Source organism: Populus trichocarpa, chromosome 9 (genome assembly GCF_000002775.5).
Source record: "Populus trichocarpa isolate Nisqually-1 chromosome 9, P.trichocarpa_v4.1, whole genome shotgun sequence".
Taxonomy (NCBI): domain Eukaryota; kingdom Viridiplantae; phylum Streptophyta; class Magnoliopsida; order Malpighiales; family Salicaceae; genus Populus; species Populus trichocarpa.
Genome location: NC_037293.2, coordinates 3,231,179 through 3,244,398, shown reverse-complemented (window position 1 = coordinate 3,244,398; position 13,220 = coordinate 3,231,179). Strand labels below are relative to the sequence as shown.

General features: G+C 33.8%; 1 protein-coding gene and 1 long non-coding RNA gene across 2 annotated transcripts; one reads left to right on the top strand and one right to left on the bottom strand.

Annotated features, from left to right (window-relative positions):
- Positions 1-202: 202 nt before the first annotated feature.
- LOC127905768 (uncharacterized) lies at positions 203-1,060 on the top strand. Its single transcript, XR_008060106.1, has 2 exons — positions 203-372; positions 460-1,060. It is a non-coding gene; the product is annotated as an uncharacterized LOC127905768 (long non-coding RNA).
- Positions 1,061-4,511: 3,451 nt separating this feature from the next.
- On the bottom strand, positions 4,512-5,162 carry LOC112328675 (uncharacterized). The gene has a single exon (XM_024608759.1). The coding sequence runs from the start codon at positions 5,160-5,162 to the stop codon at positions 4,512-4,514; it is 651 nt and encodes a 216-aa protein (XP_024464527.1).
- Between the last annotated feature and the right edge of the window lie 8,058 nt (positions 5,163-13,220).

The window sequence follows — 13,220 nt, the reverse complement described above, 5'->3', positions numbered from 1 at the left end:
AATAAATTAATGAATAATGAATGCATATATAGAGGAAGTTTTAATACTGGAAAGATTTCATATATAAGGAGTCACGTACAAAGTAGGATAAAAGATTTTACCTTTAATAAGAATAGAATAGGAAATTGGACCTTTTTATACAGGAAAGGTTTTTTCCTTTTCTTTTTTTCTTTTTTAAAAAAAGAAAAATCGGAACCTTCTTCATGATAGCCGCCATTCTAGTCAATCAGACCGAATGACATAGCATGTTTGCAGAGCTGAAGAAATTGCTTCATGATCTTAAGGAAGAGGGAACCTTGCTTCATGATCTTACAGTTTGTAGAGTTTGCAGAGCTTTTGACATTGAAATCAGTGAGGATAATACAACCAAAGGTTCATCTTAATTGTATGATAGAGTCGTTTCTGATGATATGTTTTGCATTTGTTTAGTCATGATGCTAGATTGCTTTTTGTTGACAGGACTCCTGGATACCATAGCTGAACTCAGGTACGCCCAAAAGAGGGTTCTTTTCTTTCCCTGGAGATTTTCAGAATTGTGGTTTATGGGATTTTGTACGCCTACTTGCCAATTTAATCATAACATTTGCATAGTGGCAGAGTTTTAACCGTCACCCACACAATTTATCATGATGAAGGTTACTTTGCGTTCACCACTTTTATGTGGAGAAGTGTCCTGTTGATGGAGGGTTGTGTAGAAATATCTGTATTAGATGGAAAGTGACGTTATGATGTTCAAGCAACTAAAAACCAATGGAGGATTAGCTTCTACTTGCATTGAAAGCACTTGTTATTTGGAATATCCATGTAAGGTTCTTGCTTGCAGCTTCATTCAGACCATTTCAGTGTCAAGTCCAGAGAGAGAGTCATCATGTTTGGTCACGGTAGTGAGCTCTTACATCTTGTTGCTCGTTTCAATTCATATGTGAAAAGCAAGCCGTATGGCTCTAGCTTTCTTGTTGTTCGATGCATCCTTGGGTAAGGTGATGCACCAATTTGTTGATCGACAAATAATATTGTAAGACAAGCCTGATTGTTTAATAAATCTGAGTAATTGAGCATTGTTGTTAATTGTAGCAGGTGGTTAGAAGCAAAAAAAGTTGGCATGGGCTCCTTGCTTATTATTGTTGGCTTGGGATCAATTATCTCGAGATTAAGCTCATCTCAAAATTTTAACTATTAGCATTGAATGGACAAGCAAACTTAAAATTGAACTCATGGATCCAACAATAGCGAAACCAAGTAGTAGAACTAGTGCTTATGCTCTCTTTTTTTTTCTTGAGGTCAAAATGATAAAGATTCTTGGAAGTAAACATTAATGGTTAAAGATTACAAGAAATTCATGAGGTCATAATGTTTTTTTTTTGGAATTGAAATCCATCCATAAATTAATAGTATTTGGTTATTGTTTTAAGATAGAAATGATAGAAACATATGAGATAGAGAGAGAATGAGACGAGGAAGATGAAGTTGTGTTTTTTTTTTTTTTTTTTTTTTTTGAAAGAAGCTGATATAATTAATCAAGCATAAGCTTGCCCTGTCATCACATGAGATCTTAACATAAAAGCACACAGGGAGATAAGATGAAACAATAAGCTGTCTGAACCGGAGATTCCCAAACTCCATGAAATGCTATGAAACATCAGAGTCTGCTATGAAAATTCGGATCGCCTCTGCTGAGATGATCCTCCCCAAAAAACAGATTATTCTATCACACCAATCAGGGTCGTTTCTTACCACCCTTCATCTTCTGGACGTGAACAAGCATTTTGCAGGGCAACTCGCGCGAAGGATCATGATAAGATACTATTCATGGCATAAATTCTGTAGGCTGTAGCGATTACATTTCTGATCCTTCCCTCCAGAAGCCAGATGACTACACACAGAAACAGTAACTTGAATTTTGCAAGCAAAAACTAACTGAGCCGGATCCCTGCCTGAGAAACTTACCACTGCCCCAAGAACCGCAAAACTGCAGTAGACTACAGAGCACCCGCAGATCATCTGACTGATTCAGAGCCAAGCAGCAAAATCAGATTTCTATGCACTCCCTGTTTAGCTAGGTGGTCTGCCATGTGGTTACTCTCACGAAAAGAGTGAGAGAAGGTGATTGAACCAAAACATGAAGCTAGTCTCTTAGCTGAGGAGAATAGTTTATGATAAAGCCAAGGCCTATTATGAGGGTTATTCATCCGGCTAATGACATTGACAGAGTGAGATTCAATAATAATATACTTATGATGCATGAGGCAATTAGAGGCCGATAGTTTAATAATTTTGACAACTGCTCTCAGCTCTGCTACATTGGAATCTAAAATCCCAACCGGCAGAGAGAAAATACCAAGAAAAATTCCATTGTGATTCCGCAAAACACCACCTATCTTGAGGGGCCAGGCTTTCCGAGAGAGGATCTGTCCACATTCCATTTGAAGCTATTAGCCATAGGAGCAGGCCACATAACACAAGTCAGTTTTTGCATATTAGTCCCATTGAATCAGTCCTTCTGCAAAATCAAGGTCTATAGCCTTTATCCATAAACAAAGCCGAGTAAGGAAAATCAAGGTCTATAGCCTTTATCCATAAACAAAGCCGAGTAATAATAAGGAAGAACAGAGTATCATAGTCTGGGATCTTATTCTTAAAGATCACATCATTATGGAGAAGCCAAAGAGACCAAGCCACTGAGAAGAACAACATCAACCATGTTTTTTTCTTAAATTTGCCAGAGACCAAAGAGTCCCACTATGAGAAAAGGGCTGCCAAGTTCTTTGGGCAACACCACGCTAAACCCCACCAGTTGATGATTGTGGACCAAATGATCTAATGCTTGTGGCAATGGATAAGGATATGATCAACCGATTCTTCCTTAGCTAAGTATATAGGGCAGTTAGCAGTTGAAGTATCAAAATGCCTCTTCTGACCAACATGCTACGGGTGTTGATTTTGTTGATGATAACCATCCAGCAAAAGACCTCGACTTTAGGGGGGACGATTCCTCTTTAAATCCCAGTAAAGGAGAAAATAATGTTCATTGAGGGATTGTGATTTAAGAGCCGTAGAGAGACTTAACTGAGAATTTGCCTGTAGTGTTGTCTTTCCAGACAAGTCTATCCTCTGCTTCTTTGTCCAATTACACTCTCGAGAGAATAGTATTCATTTGTTCTAGTAGACCAGTATTTCTTCCTCACAAAGGTCTAGTCCAGGAGAATAACCAACACCATGCATGACCATCCCACTTTCCCATTTTTTCAAGGCTTGCTTCTTTATCATTGGATAACCGACATAGTGCAGGAAATTGTTCTACCAAACTGCCATTATTTGTCCAGTCATCAAGCCAAAACTTAATTCTCTTTCCATTGCCAACTAACATCACAGATTGATGATTCACAATATCCTGCAGCCTATTATCTTTAACATATTGATTAACAATACAAGACCATGTATTTCCAATGCCTGAGAGATGATCTTGCAGAATTATTTTGGAGTATTTAGTATTGTATATGCTTTTAATCACATCCTTCCACATGCTCGACTCCTCCGAGCCAAACCTCCATAGCCATTTGAAGAGCAGAGCTTTGTTTTTATTCCTTAGAGATCCAATCCCAAGACCACCAGCACTTTTTGGTAGAGAAATAGTTGACCAGCTAACATTGCATAATTTCTTGCCTTCCTCTTTTCCAGACCACAAGAAGGATATGAACTTCTTTTTAATTGATGTTGCTACCATCGCAGGCATAGGGAACAGAGAGAGAAAGTAGATGGGAAAATTACTTAGGCAGATTTAATTAAGCACAATATGCCCCCTATCGATAAGAGCTTACCTTTTCACGAAGCCAACCTATAGCTGATATTATGAATAATAGGATTCCACATCAAAGATCTACACGAGTTTGCACCAACAGGGAGGCCAAGATATTTGAAAGGGAGGTGCTCCTGCTTACATCGAAGAATCTGGGAAGTGTAGTCACAAACGTGATCTTCTATACCCACACCAAAGATACTGCTTTTAGAAAAGTGCACTTTTAGACCCAACATTAGTTCGAAGCACAAGAGGATGCACGTAATATTCTGCATGCTGAATAAGAAGGCTGAGCTGAAGATAATTGTGTCGTCCGCAAACTGAAGATGTGATAAAGTAAAACCGCCCTGGCCAATGTCGATACCCTCAATAAACACCAGGTCACAAGGGGTCACAACCTCGCTGCAACATACAACTCAGCCCCTGAACTGCGATGTTGAAAAGAAAAGGAGAGAAAGGTTCTCCTTGACGTAAACCTCTTTCCAAGTTAAATTCCTCTATGGTGGATCCATTTACAAGCACATACATCTTTGCTATTAAGATGCATTGCATGATCCAGCCTCGCCATCTATTACCAAAGCCCATACTAGCCATGACTTCATTGATATATTCCCATAAAACAGAATCAAAAGCTTTGTGAAAGTCTAGTTTGAAGAGATATCATTTGCCCTTTCTCTTCTTTATGAAGTTAATGGCCTCATTAGCAATCAAAATGCTATCTAGAATTTGTCTTCCTTTGAATGAAAGCATTTTGGTGATCACTGATGACTTCTGACATAACTTGTTTCACTCTGGTTGCTAGCAGCTTCAAAATGATCTTGTAAAGGCTTCCCACCAAGCTAATAGGCCTAAAATCCTTCAACCTATTGACACCTTTTATCTTCGAGATAAGGGTAACAAAAAAGTTATTAATTCCTGGAGGAAGAAGGTTTGTCCGATGGAATTCATCCACCATTCGGACAATATCCCCGCCTATAATGTTCCATGCTTTCTTGATGATGAAGAAATTAATACCATCAGGGCCTGGAGCTTTGTTTCTTTCACAATCCCATACAGCAATTCTGATCTCATCTGCAGAGAATGGAATTTCTAAAGTAGCCAAGGATGAGGGCTGAAGCTTTAGAAAGTCCAGATTACAGCATGAGGCTTTAGGTCTATCATGATAAGAGTATAGTTTACTAAAGAAATTGAATACAACTATCTTCACATCAGAAGGTTTCGTCAAAATTGTTCCATCAACATCCAAAGAGAAAATTTGATTCTTTTTTGGTCTTGTTGTGGCTGATAAATGGAAGAAACGAGTGTTTCTATCTCTAAGTTTACACCACTGGACTCTTGACTTTTGATGCCAGGTAGACTCTTGCATTCTGTACAAGGTTCTAAGACTAGAGGAAATGGTGTTGCTTTGGATTAATTCATCAGCTAATAAGTCTCTGTTCTCTCGTTGATAATTTAGGGAGTCTGCTTCAAGTTCTAGAGCTTTGATTTTATTGTAAGTGTTACCCACGAAGATGAAGTTGTGTTTAGTAGTAGTATACAAGATATGGCGAATATCTATATATTATAAGTAACATGACGGAACAAAATGAAAAAAAAAATTGTTTTATCTTAAACTTATACTACCATTAAATTTCCAATGTCTGGAACAATAAATAGAGATTAATATTTCACTTGAGCTTATGATGAGCATTAATTTTTTTAACTAACTTAAAATGATAATTTCTTTAATTATCAAAATCATATTAAAAAGGATTGTAAAAAAGATAATTTGTTGCTAAGAAGATAATATAATTAAATATAACATAGTAAACGTAAGTTAATAATTTTACTAAAAAAAAATTTTATATATATCATTTCATCTTTACGTCTTCATTATTAAATCTAAGAAGGTATGATATTTATAGATGCATTAGAGAAAATGAATAATTATATTTAAGAAACTGTCTATAACGCGCGATTCATTAAGTAGTTTATGAATAAAGGCAAATCACATGTTGGTAGGAAATTCTTCATGGGTTTCCTGAATTAGAAATCTAGAATATTTTTTTTGTTTATATAGAAATCTAGAATTTATTTACACTTAGCATTTTTTTTTCCTGGTAGATTTATTCTCACATGGTTGTCTATGAGATATAATTAGGCATCCTTCCCGTTGAAACGGAATAATTCTTCGTTCTTTGAATTTAAATCAAATACAACATGATGTTAGTCTGATTTTTTCTTTAAAATTCAAGAGGCCATCTACTAGTTGAATGGAAAACTAGCATGTGATCACACTTTGTTCCTGTTTGGGATTATAATAATGGTTGTAGTTTAAAGTGTCTTTCACTCAAAAATACATCGAAATAATTTTTTTAAAATTATTTTTGATATCAGTACATCAAAACGATCTAAACATATAAAAAAAAATAACTTTTACTAAAAAAAATTAAAATTTAAAAGAACATGGTTTGCACTGAAACACGCTATTAATTATAACCTCATCTCATGACCTAGTCACAGTTTGGAAATGGTCTGTCATCAAGATCATAACGGTACTGACAGCACTCGAACGTGGCCGAAACCAAAACTATCATGCCACCAGGTTCTAGTTTTTTAGTAGCTGGGACGACTAACTCGTTCGTGGCATACCAGGAAAGAAGAAGGTCAAATTTGGATCCCTGCCGAGCAACAACCTCTTTTATGTTTCTGTTTATTTTGTTTATTAGCTTTTCTTTTTTATTTTGTGTGTGTTTACCTTCCGATGCTAGTTTTTATGGTTGTCAATTAAAAAAATAAATTTTAAAAAAGTGATAAACTATATTTTTTTTCTTAACCAAGATTTTAAAAAAAAAATATTTAGAATAGAACTCCATCGTGATTAACCAAACAGCTTTAAATTTATAATCATAACGAAGCACAAATTACACTAGACAGCTGGTTGTTGCTGCTGTTGGCACCTAGCTTAAATTATTTCATTGTTTCTATGCACTTGAATGCACAAATCTAAGAGTAGCAATCTAAAATATAAAGGTCATAATTAAATTCAAATATGTGGTTTCTTTCAAGAACAAGTCATAATAATCATTAATGGATCTCAATAGAAGCAATATATTGGACCAGTAAATAACATGACATCAACACACAAATAAAGAAAACATGAACTTTGTAGCGAGTCCATTCTATACATTTGCATCTCTATGGTTGCACTACCCTTCAAATCACCCCACGATCTCTAGATTTATCACCATGAAATCACATCTTTTTAGATAGGTACCATGATTTTCTTTTCCATATTTTTCTCAGATTCACATGGATGTTGATAACAAATAGTAGCATGAGAGTTTTTGTAGCAAGCAAGGTTATTTATCATGTTGTTAATTGTATCTGCAAATAATAATTCTTGTTGGATGAATGATGTAGCAGTGTCACTCGAAACTAGAGATTCTGAGTAGTCAAATGAGGATATGTCATAACTAAGTTGTGAACTTACCGCAAACAAATTACATAAATGACCTAATATATGTTTTTATGGACCAATAAGATAGAGTCGGGTCCAATAAGAAGTCTGATCATGTCATACCAATATATTAGCTTAAAAGGGTCATAACTTTTGATCTGACTATTAGATTAGGCTCAAGTTTTTACAAGAGATTCCTGAGGCCCGGTTTCATGGAGGCCTTAGTTCATCAGTCCATTCGCTACATGGATTTCCTCAAATTTAGCTAGAAAGATCTTGTTTTGCTAATTTTCCTTATTTTTCCTTAATTTCTTGTTTTATTTCATGTTTTTATGTTATTTTCCTTTATATTTTAGGATTTTGATTCTATTACCTAGTATAGGCTGGTTTTCTAGCTTATTTAAGGACATTGTAAACCTCTTTGAAAGGCAGACTTTAATTATTAGACTTATTTTTAGATAAATAAAATTGTGATTTTAGAGTTCAAGCTTGCAGCTGACACGACCAAAAGATTGATGTCTTCTTCCAAGTGCAGGAGTGTCGAAATAATAAATAACCCGACAAGATCGGGATCGAACCACAGGGAGGTTAACTATATAAATTATAAATAACAACAACAACAACAACAACAAGAAGAAGTTAAAGAGAGCTTTGAGATGTGATATTGATGTAAGGATTAAACAAGGATAAAATAATTGTCAAGGTTAAAGGATCCACTAATGGTATTTCAAACAAGTATAGTATAAACTCTTTTTATTACTCAACTGGAAACTACACACAAAGGTGGTTCCAATCGGATTATAAATTGTTAACATGATTACATTAGTTATCTTATTTAAATAATGCTAATACTTGTAAATGTTGTCAGACATTCATGATTATAACTTATGTTAACAACAAATCAAGTTCCTTTCATAGCACAGGTGTCGGTTATACCATACGGTTGGGCTATGAAAGTGCCAAGTATTTGTTGTACCAAGGGTTATACAACATAAATCTAGATTAATCATTTAACAAGCAAAGTATTAAAAATGAACAAGATAACAAATATAAAACATGTTAGTATCAAACATTAAGGTCCATGTTGAGTTTATATTATACTTATTCTTACACCATTAGTGTAACATTTTCACCTTGACATGATAAACTTAGCTAAACATAATGAAAGAGAGAAACATAAATAAACAAGGAAAGGAAATGAAAAGCATAAACAAGAAATTAATATAAACAAAACTTAAGCATTACAAAGAGAGAGAGCAAGAGCATGATCTTGATCTGCAAACCAAGATGCCTAAATACATGGCAAATGCCTCTTTTTATAGGCCAAAATTCAGAACTATTGATTTGTTGACTAATTGTTGAGTGGGTGGCCACATCTTGACTTGGTAACAATCCTTATCTTCTTGTCTGCCAAAAACATCATTGATAACGTCATAATTTGAATAGACTTAAATCATGAAAGTTCTAGGAAATTGTCTCAGATTTCCAGGAAAAAGTTGAGGTCATTTGGACTTCTAGAACTCGAGATATGGGTTGAACACTGAACAATGTTTGGGCTGTAGGATAAATTCGGACATCTCCGTTGTTGCTATAATTTGGACTTGAAAACAACATTTTTAAATCTTGAACTCCCATGAACGTTTTAGGCCTATGTCTTAGCTTTCTATCCATATAAGGCAAACCTAAATCCAAGATCTACAACTCCAGATATGACCCAATTACCGAACAGTGTTCCAATTTGGACTAAACCAGCATCTCTTTTCTAAGTTTGGCCCTTTCTTTGTCCTTTCAATTTCTGTACTTAAACTCATCAATCAATCCTTTTATTTATGTGATAGGCTTGCATTTAACATGCTTTAGTTAAGGATTTATTGATACTTCAAGTGCAAAATGATGATATAAAACCTTGATAAAAATACACTTTTAAGTACTAATCAGCAGCTATTTTTGCTCAACAAATCTGTTTTTTTTTTGTTGTGATTGTCTTTGTGCTTCCCGTGTTCAGGTATACCTTTCTGAAATTTTCATTTTTTATATTATGCATTTAAATTTCTCTTTGATTTCAATCTTCTATTATGTCTCTTACTTATAACATCTTTCATTTAAAAAAAAAAAAGTGGTTCTTGTTTTTTTAACTATCCATACATATCACTTACACTAAATTCAAAAGAAAAAGAAAAAGAAACACTCTAAAAACCTAAAGATTCAGTTTTGTCATGAAAACACTAATACAAAGGAGATTGAATCAAACCACATCATAATCACTTAAAAATTGATATTCTAGGGTTTTTGGGTGCAATAACATTGAATATTAAATTTGAGATCATTTAGACTTTGTTTGGTTTGCGTTTCAAATTTAGGTATTAGATTGCGTAAAGAGATTTGATTTGCGTCAACTTATGAAACATGTTTTTCCACTATTGAAATCAACCTATTCAATATACTAAAGTTATATTTGGATATTTAGGTGTTAACAAAGTTATTTTTATTAATTTTGCATCTGATTTATTTCGTATCTTTGAAACATCCATATTTCGTATGAATTCGTTTACTATTCGCGAAAACATAATTATAGTTTTGTATTTGTTTATTTTCACATGGTTATTATTTCTCGAGTCATTATACATATTTGGATTGCATGAGAAGTATGAGGATATATTTTTTCTTGACACTAACAAAACTTTACATATTTAAAGATGTATGAAAAGAGCAATATAACACCTCTAATGGAGGGTAACAATCAGAATTTTCAAATATAAGCCTTGGCACAACAAATGGATAAGATGGAGATAGTGATGATAGACTTCCAAGATATGATAAAAAAAAGAAGGGGGGAATATGATAATGAAAGTGATGGACTGAGATATAAGGTTGATCGAAGGGGAAACCATGTTAATAGGTCAAAAAGATGTGTTAACAACAACTTTGATGACTTTGTTGATGATAATGTAAATATGGAAGATGATGAATTTGATGATGTGTTTGCAGGGTATAGAGATATATTTCAACTATATAGAGGTCGAAGAGATGATGAGTTTAGGCGTCATAGTCAATTCAACCAAAAGGGTAGGAATCGTGATGACATTGATGGAGATTTGGGCACCATTTAAGATTAAAAAAATCTCTACTTTTTAAGGAAAAAAATCTTGAAGCATATTTAGAGTGGGAAAAAAAAAAGATAGAATGGGTTTTTTTATTATCATAACTACTTGGAATAGAAAATGATGAAACTTGCAATCAATGAGTTTACAGATTATACAATAATATAATGGGATCAACTTTTGTTAAATAAGAGGAACTAAGAGAGGCCTATTAATACTTGAGATGAGATAAAGGCCATAATAATAATAAAAAAAAAACAGTTTGTTCTCAGCCACCATTATAAGGAGTTATTTCAAAAACTACAAGGTTTGAATTAGGGGTATAAGAGTGTAAAGGATTACCACAAATAGATGAAGATTTGATGTGAATCTCGTGATCACGTGGTCACGCAACCCACACGCAAAGACACCAAATTCCCGAAAAGCTAATTAAATCAGGTTTGATAAGATTGTGACACAAAGATAACTTGTACCTAGACGCCAGCACTATTGGAAACAGATCCCCCCACCCAATGAATATTGATTCGTGAATAAGAAGTATAAGAATGACACCACAAAGTCAGTTGTTCTTCGATAAGTTATTTTTTAGTTCTTTAGAGAACCAAGAAAGGGAGATTATCCCACCAACACACAATAAGTGCGGCAAATAAGAAGTTTTATTAATCTGAATTGTCTAACTTACATGCTTAGTTTTGCCTTTATTTGTACTGACTCTAGACTTAAATAAACCCTATTAGACCCCCCCTTAGGTGGACTTATATGAGGCCCACTTATAATTGACCCAAATAAGTAATAATAACCAAAAGACTAAGAAAAAAATAATAAAAATCTAAAAATTATTATCCTAATTATACTAAAATCATATTTGTCACCATCAAGAAGTCTCAAATAGACTAGGAAATTTGATATGAAGGTAGAATTAATTCTGAAGGCTTCTTTCCTTGTTGTAGCTAGGATGAATAAGGAATCCTTGTAAGAAAAGGATTTTGAAACATTTATGAAACCTTGTCACACTTGAAAACTATGTTGCAACCCATTAGAGATCTTTGCAGAGCTAAGAGATTCCCAAAACAAGTTATCACATCCTTGTAGGAAAAGGAATCATTGCCAAATAGAAAGTCCATAAGTCAAAAGGAAGTAAATAACAAAATTCGTACAACCTGTTCTGACTTATATTGCATGTTCTTCCTGAACTCCGATTCATCTGAAACTTTACCCCAACATAAATCAATACCTCAGAAATATTTATGTCAAATTTCAGCTCGATCCAAAGGTTGGATTTGGAGTTATGCTCAATAACATAAAAGTGGATAATATAAAATTTTACACCAAAATTTGAATCTAACCTTATTTGAATCGTATCAAGATTGCTATGATTTGGGCTAATATAGTGGATGATAGAGCGACCACCATGGCGAGATTTCTTAATGGAATGAATAGAGATATAGCAAATATATGGAGTTAGAGAACATGATACATATGGCTACAAAAGTAGAGAGAAGACTTAAGAGGAAGGGCAGTAAACATCATGTATTTAATTTTGGTTCTTTGTCACAATGGAGGCCAAATTTATGGATATAGGAGATTGCCCAATCCAAGTTGTGTTGTAAATGCTAAATCTAAACCAACTAAAGCTAAGAAAAAGATTACTACAAATTCCAAAGGTAAATTAGAAACCCAACCTATTTGTAACCATAATATCAAATGTTTCAGGTGTTTGAGGATTAAATATATTGTTTTTTAGTGTCTAAATAATAGGGTGATGATTTTAAAGGATCATAGTGAGGTTGAGTCTGAAAGTGACGGATCTCAAGATGATAAGATACAACCACTTGAGGATTGTAGTTATGAAAGGGTTGCATACCTGGTTGAGAGGGAGGCCTTAGTTATAAGGCATATATGACATGTTTAGGTTAAGGAAGATGGTGTGGAGCAGTGAATAGAGAACATCTGTCATAAGTAAAGTCATATCCAAAATAAGATATGTAGTATGATCATTAACGAAGATAGTTGTGCAAATGTAGCTAGTATAGCTCTTGTTAGGAAGTTGAATTTAAGTACTGTAAAACATCATAAACCTTATAGATTGTCATGGTTGAATGAATGTGGTGAAGTTAAAATGACTAAAAAGGTCCTGATTTTGTTTTTGATTGGGAGATATTCTAATGAGGAATTATGTAATATGGTTCTTATACATGCGAGTCACTTATTATTGAGTCGTCCTTGGCAATTCGATAAAAAGACAATGTATGATGGGTTTAGGAATAAGTATACTATTGTAAAATATGTTAAATCATCACCCTTATACCATTATCACCCAAACAAATGTATGTTGATCATATTAAATTCAAGTGAGGAACATGGTGAGAAAAGAAAGTCAAATTTAGGCACTAATGAATTAAAATTGAATTCAGCCAAGAATGGCGGTAAAATAAGAAGAGAGAAGAAAATAAGTGTGTGAAGTGAGAAAAATGTGGAAAAGTTAAAGAAATAACCTAATTTTTATGCAAAAGAGGATGAGATTAAATCTGTTTTTTAAGTTAATAGGTTGATGATTATACTTATGTGCAAAGAGGTTTATTTTAATGATAACGATCTCGACTATTGTGTTCCTAATATGGTTGTTTCTTTATTGTAGGAATTTAAAGATGTGTTTCCTGAAAATATTCCAAGTGGTTTACCACAAAAAAAAAAATTGAACATCGAATAAACCTTGTACCTAAAGCTATAATTTCTAATCGACCACCTTATACCTAAAGCTATAATTTCTAATCGACCAGCGTACCGAAGTAATCCCAAAAAAAAAAACAAAAGAATTTCAAAAGCAAGTGGAATAATTGATGTCAAAATGGTATAAACATAAGAGTATGAGTCAACATGTTAT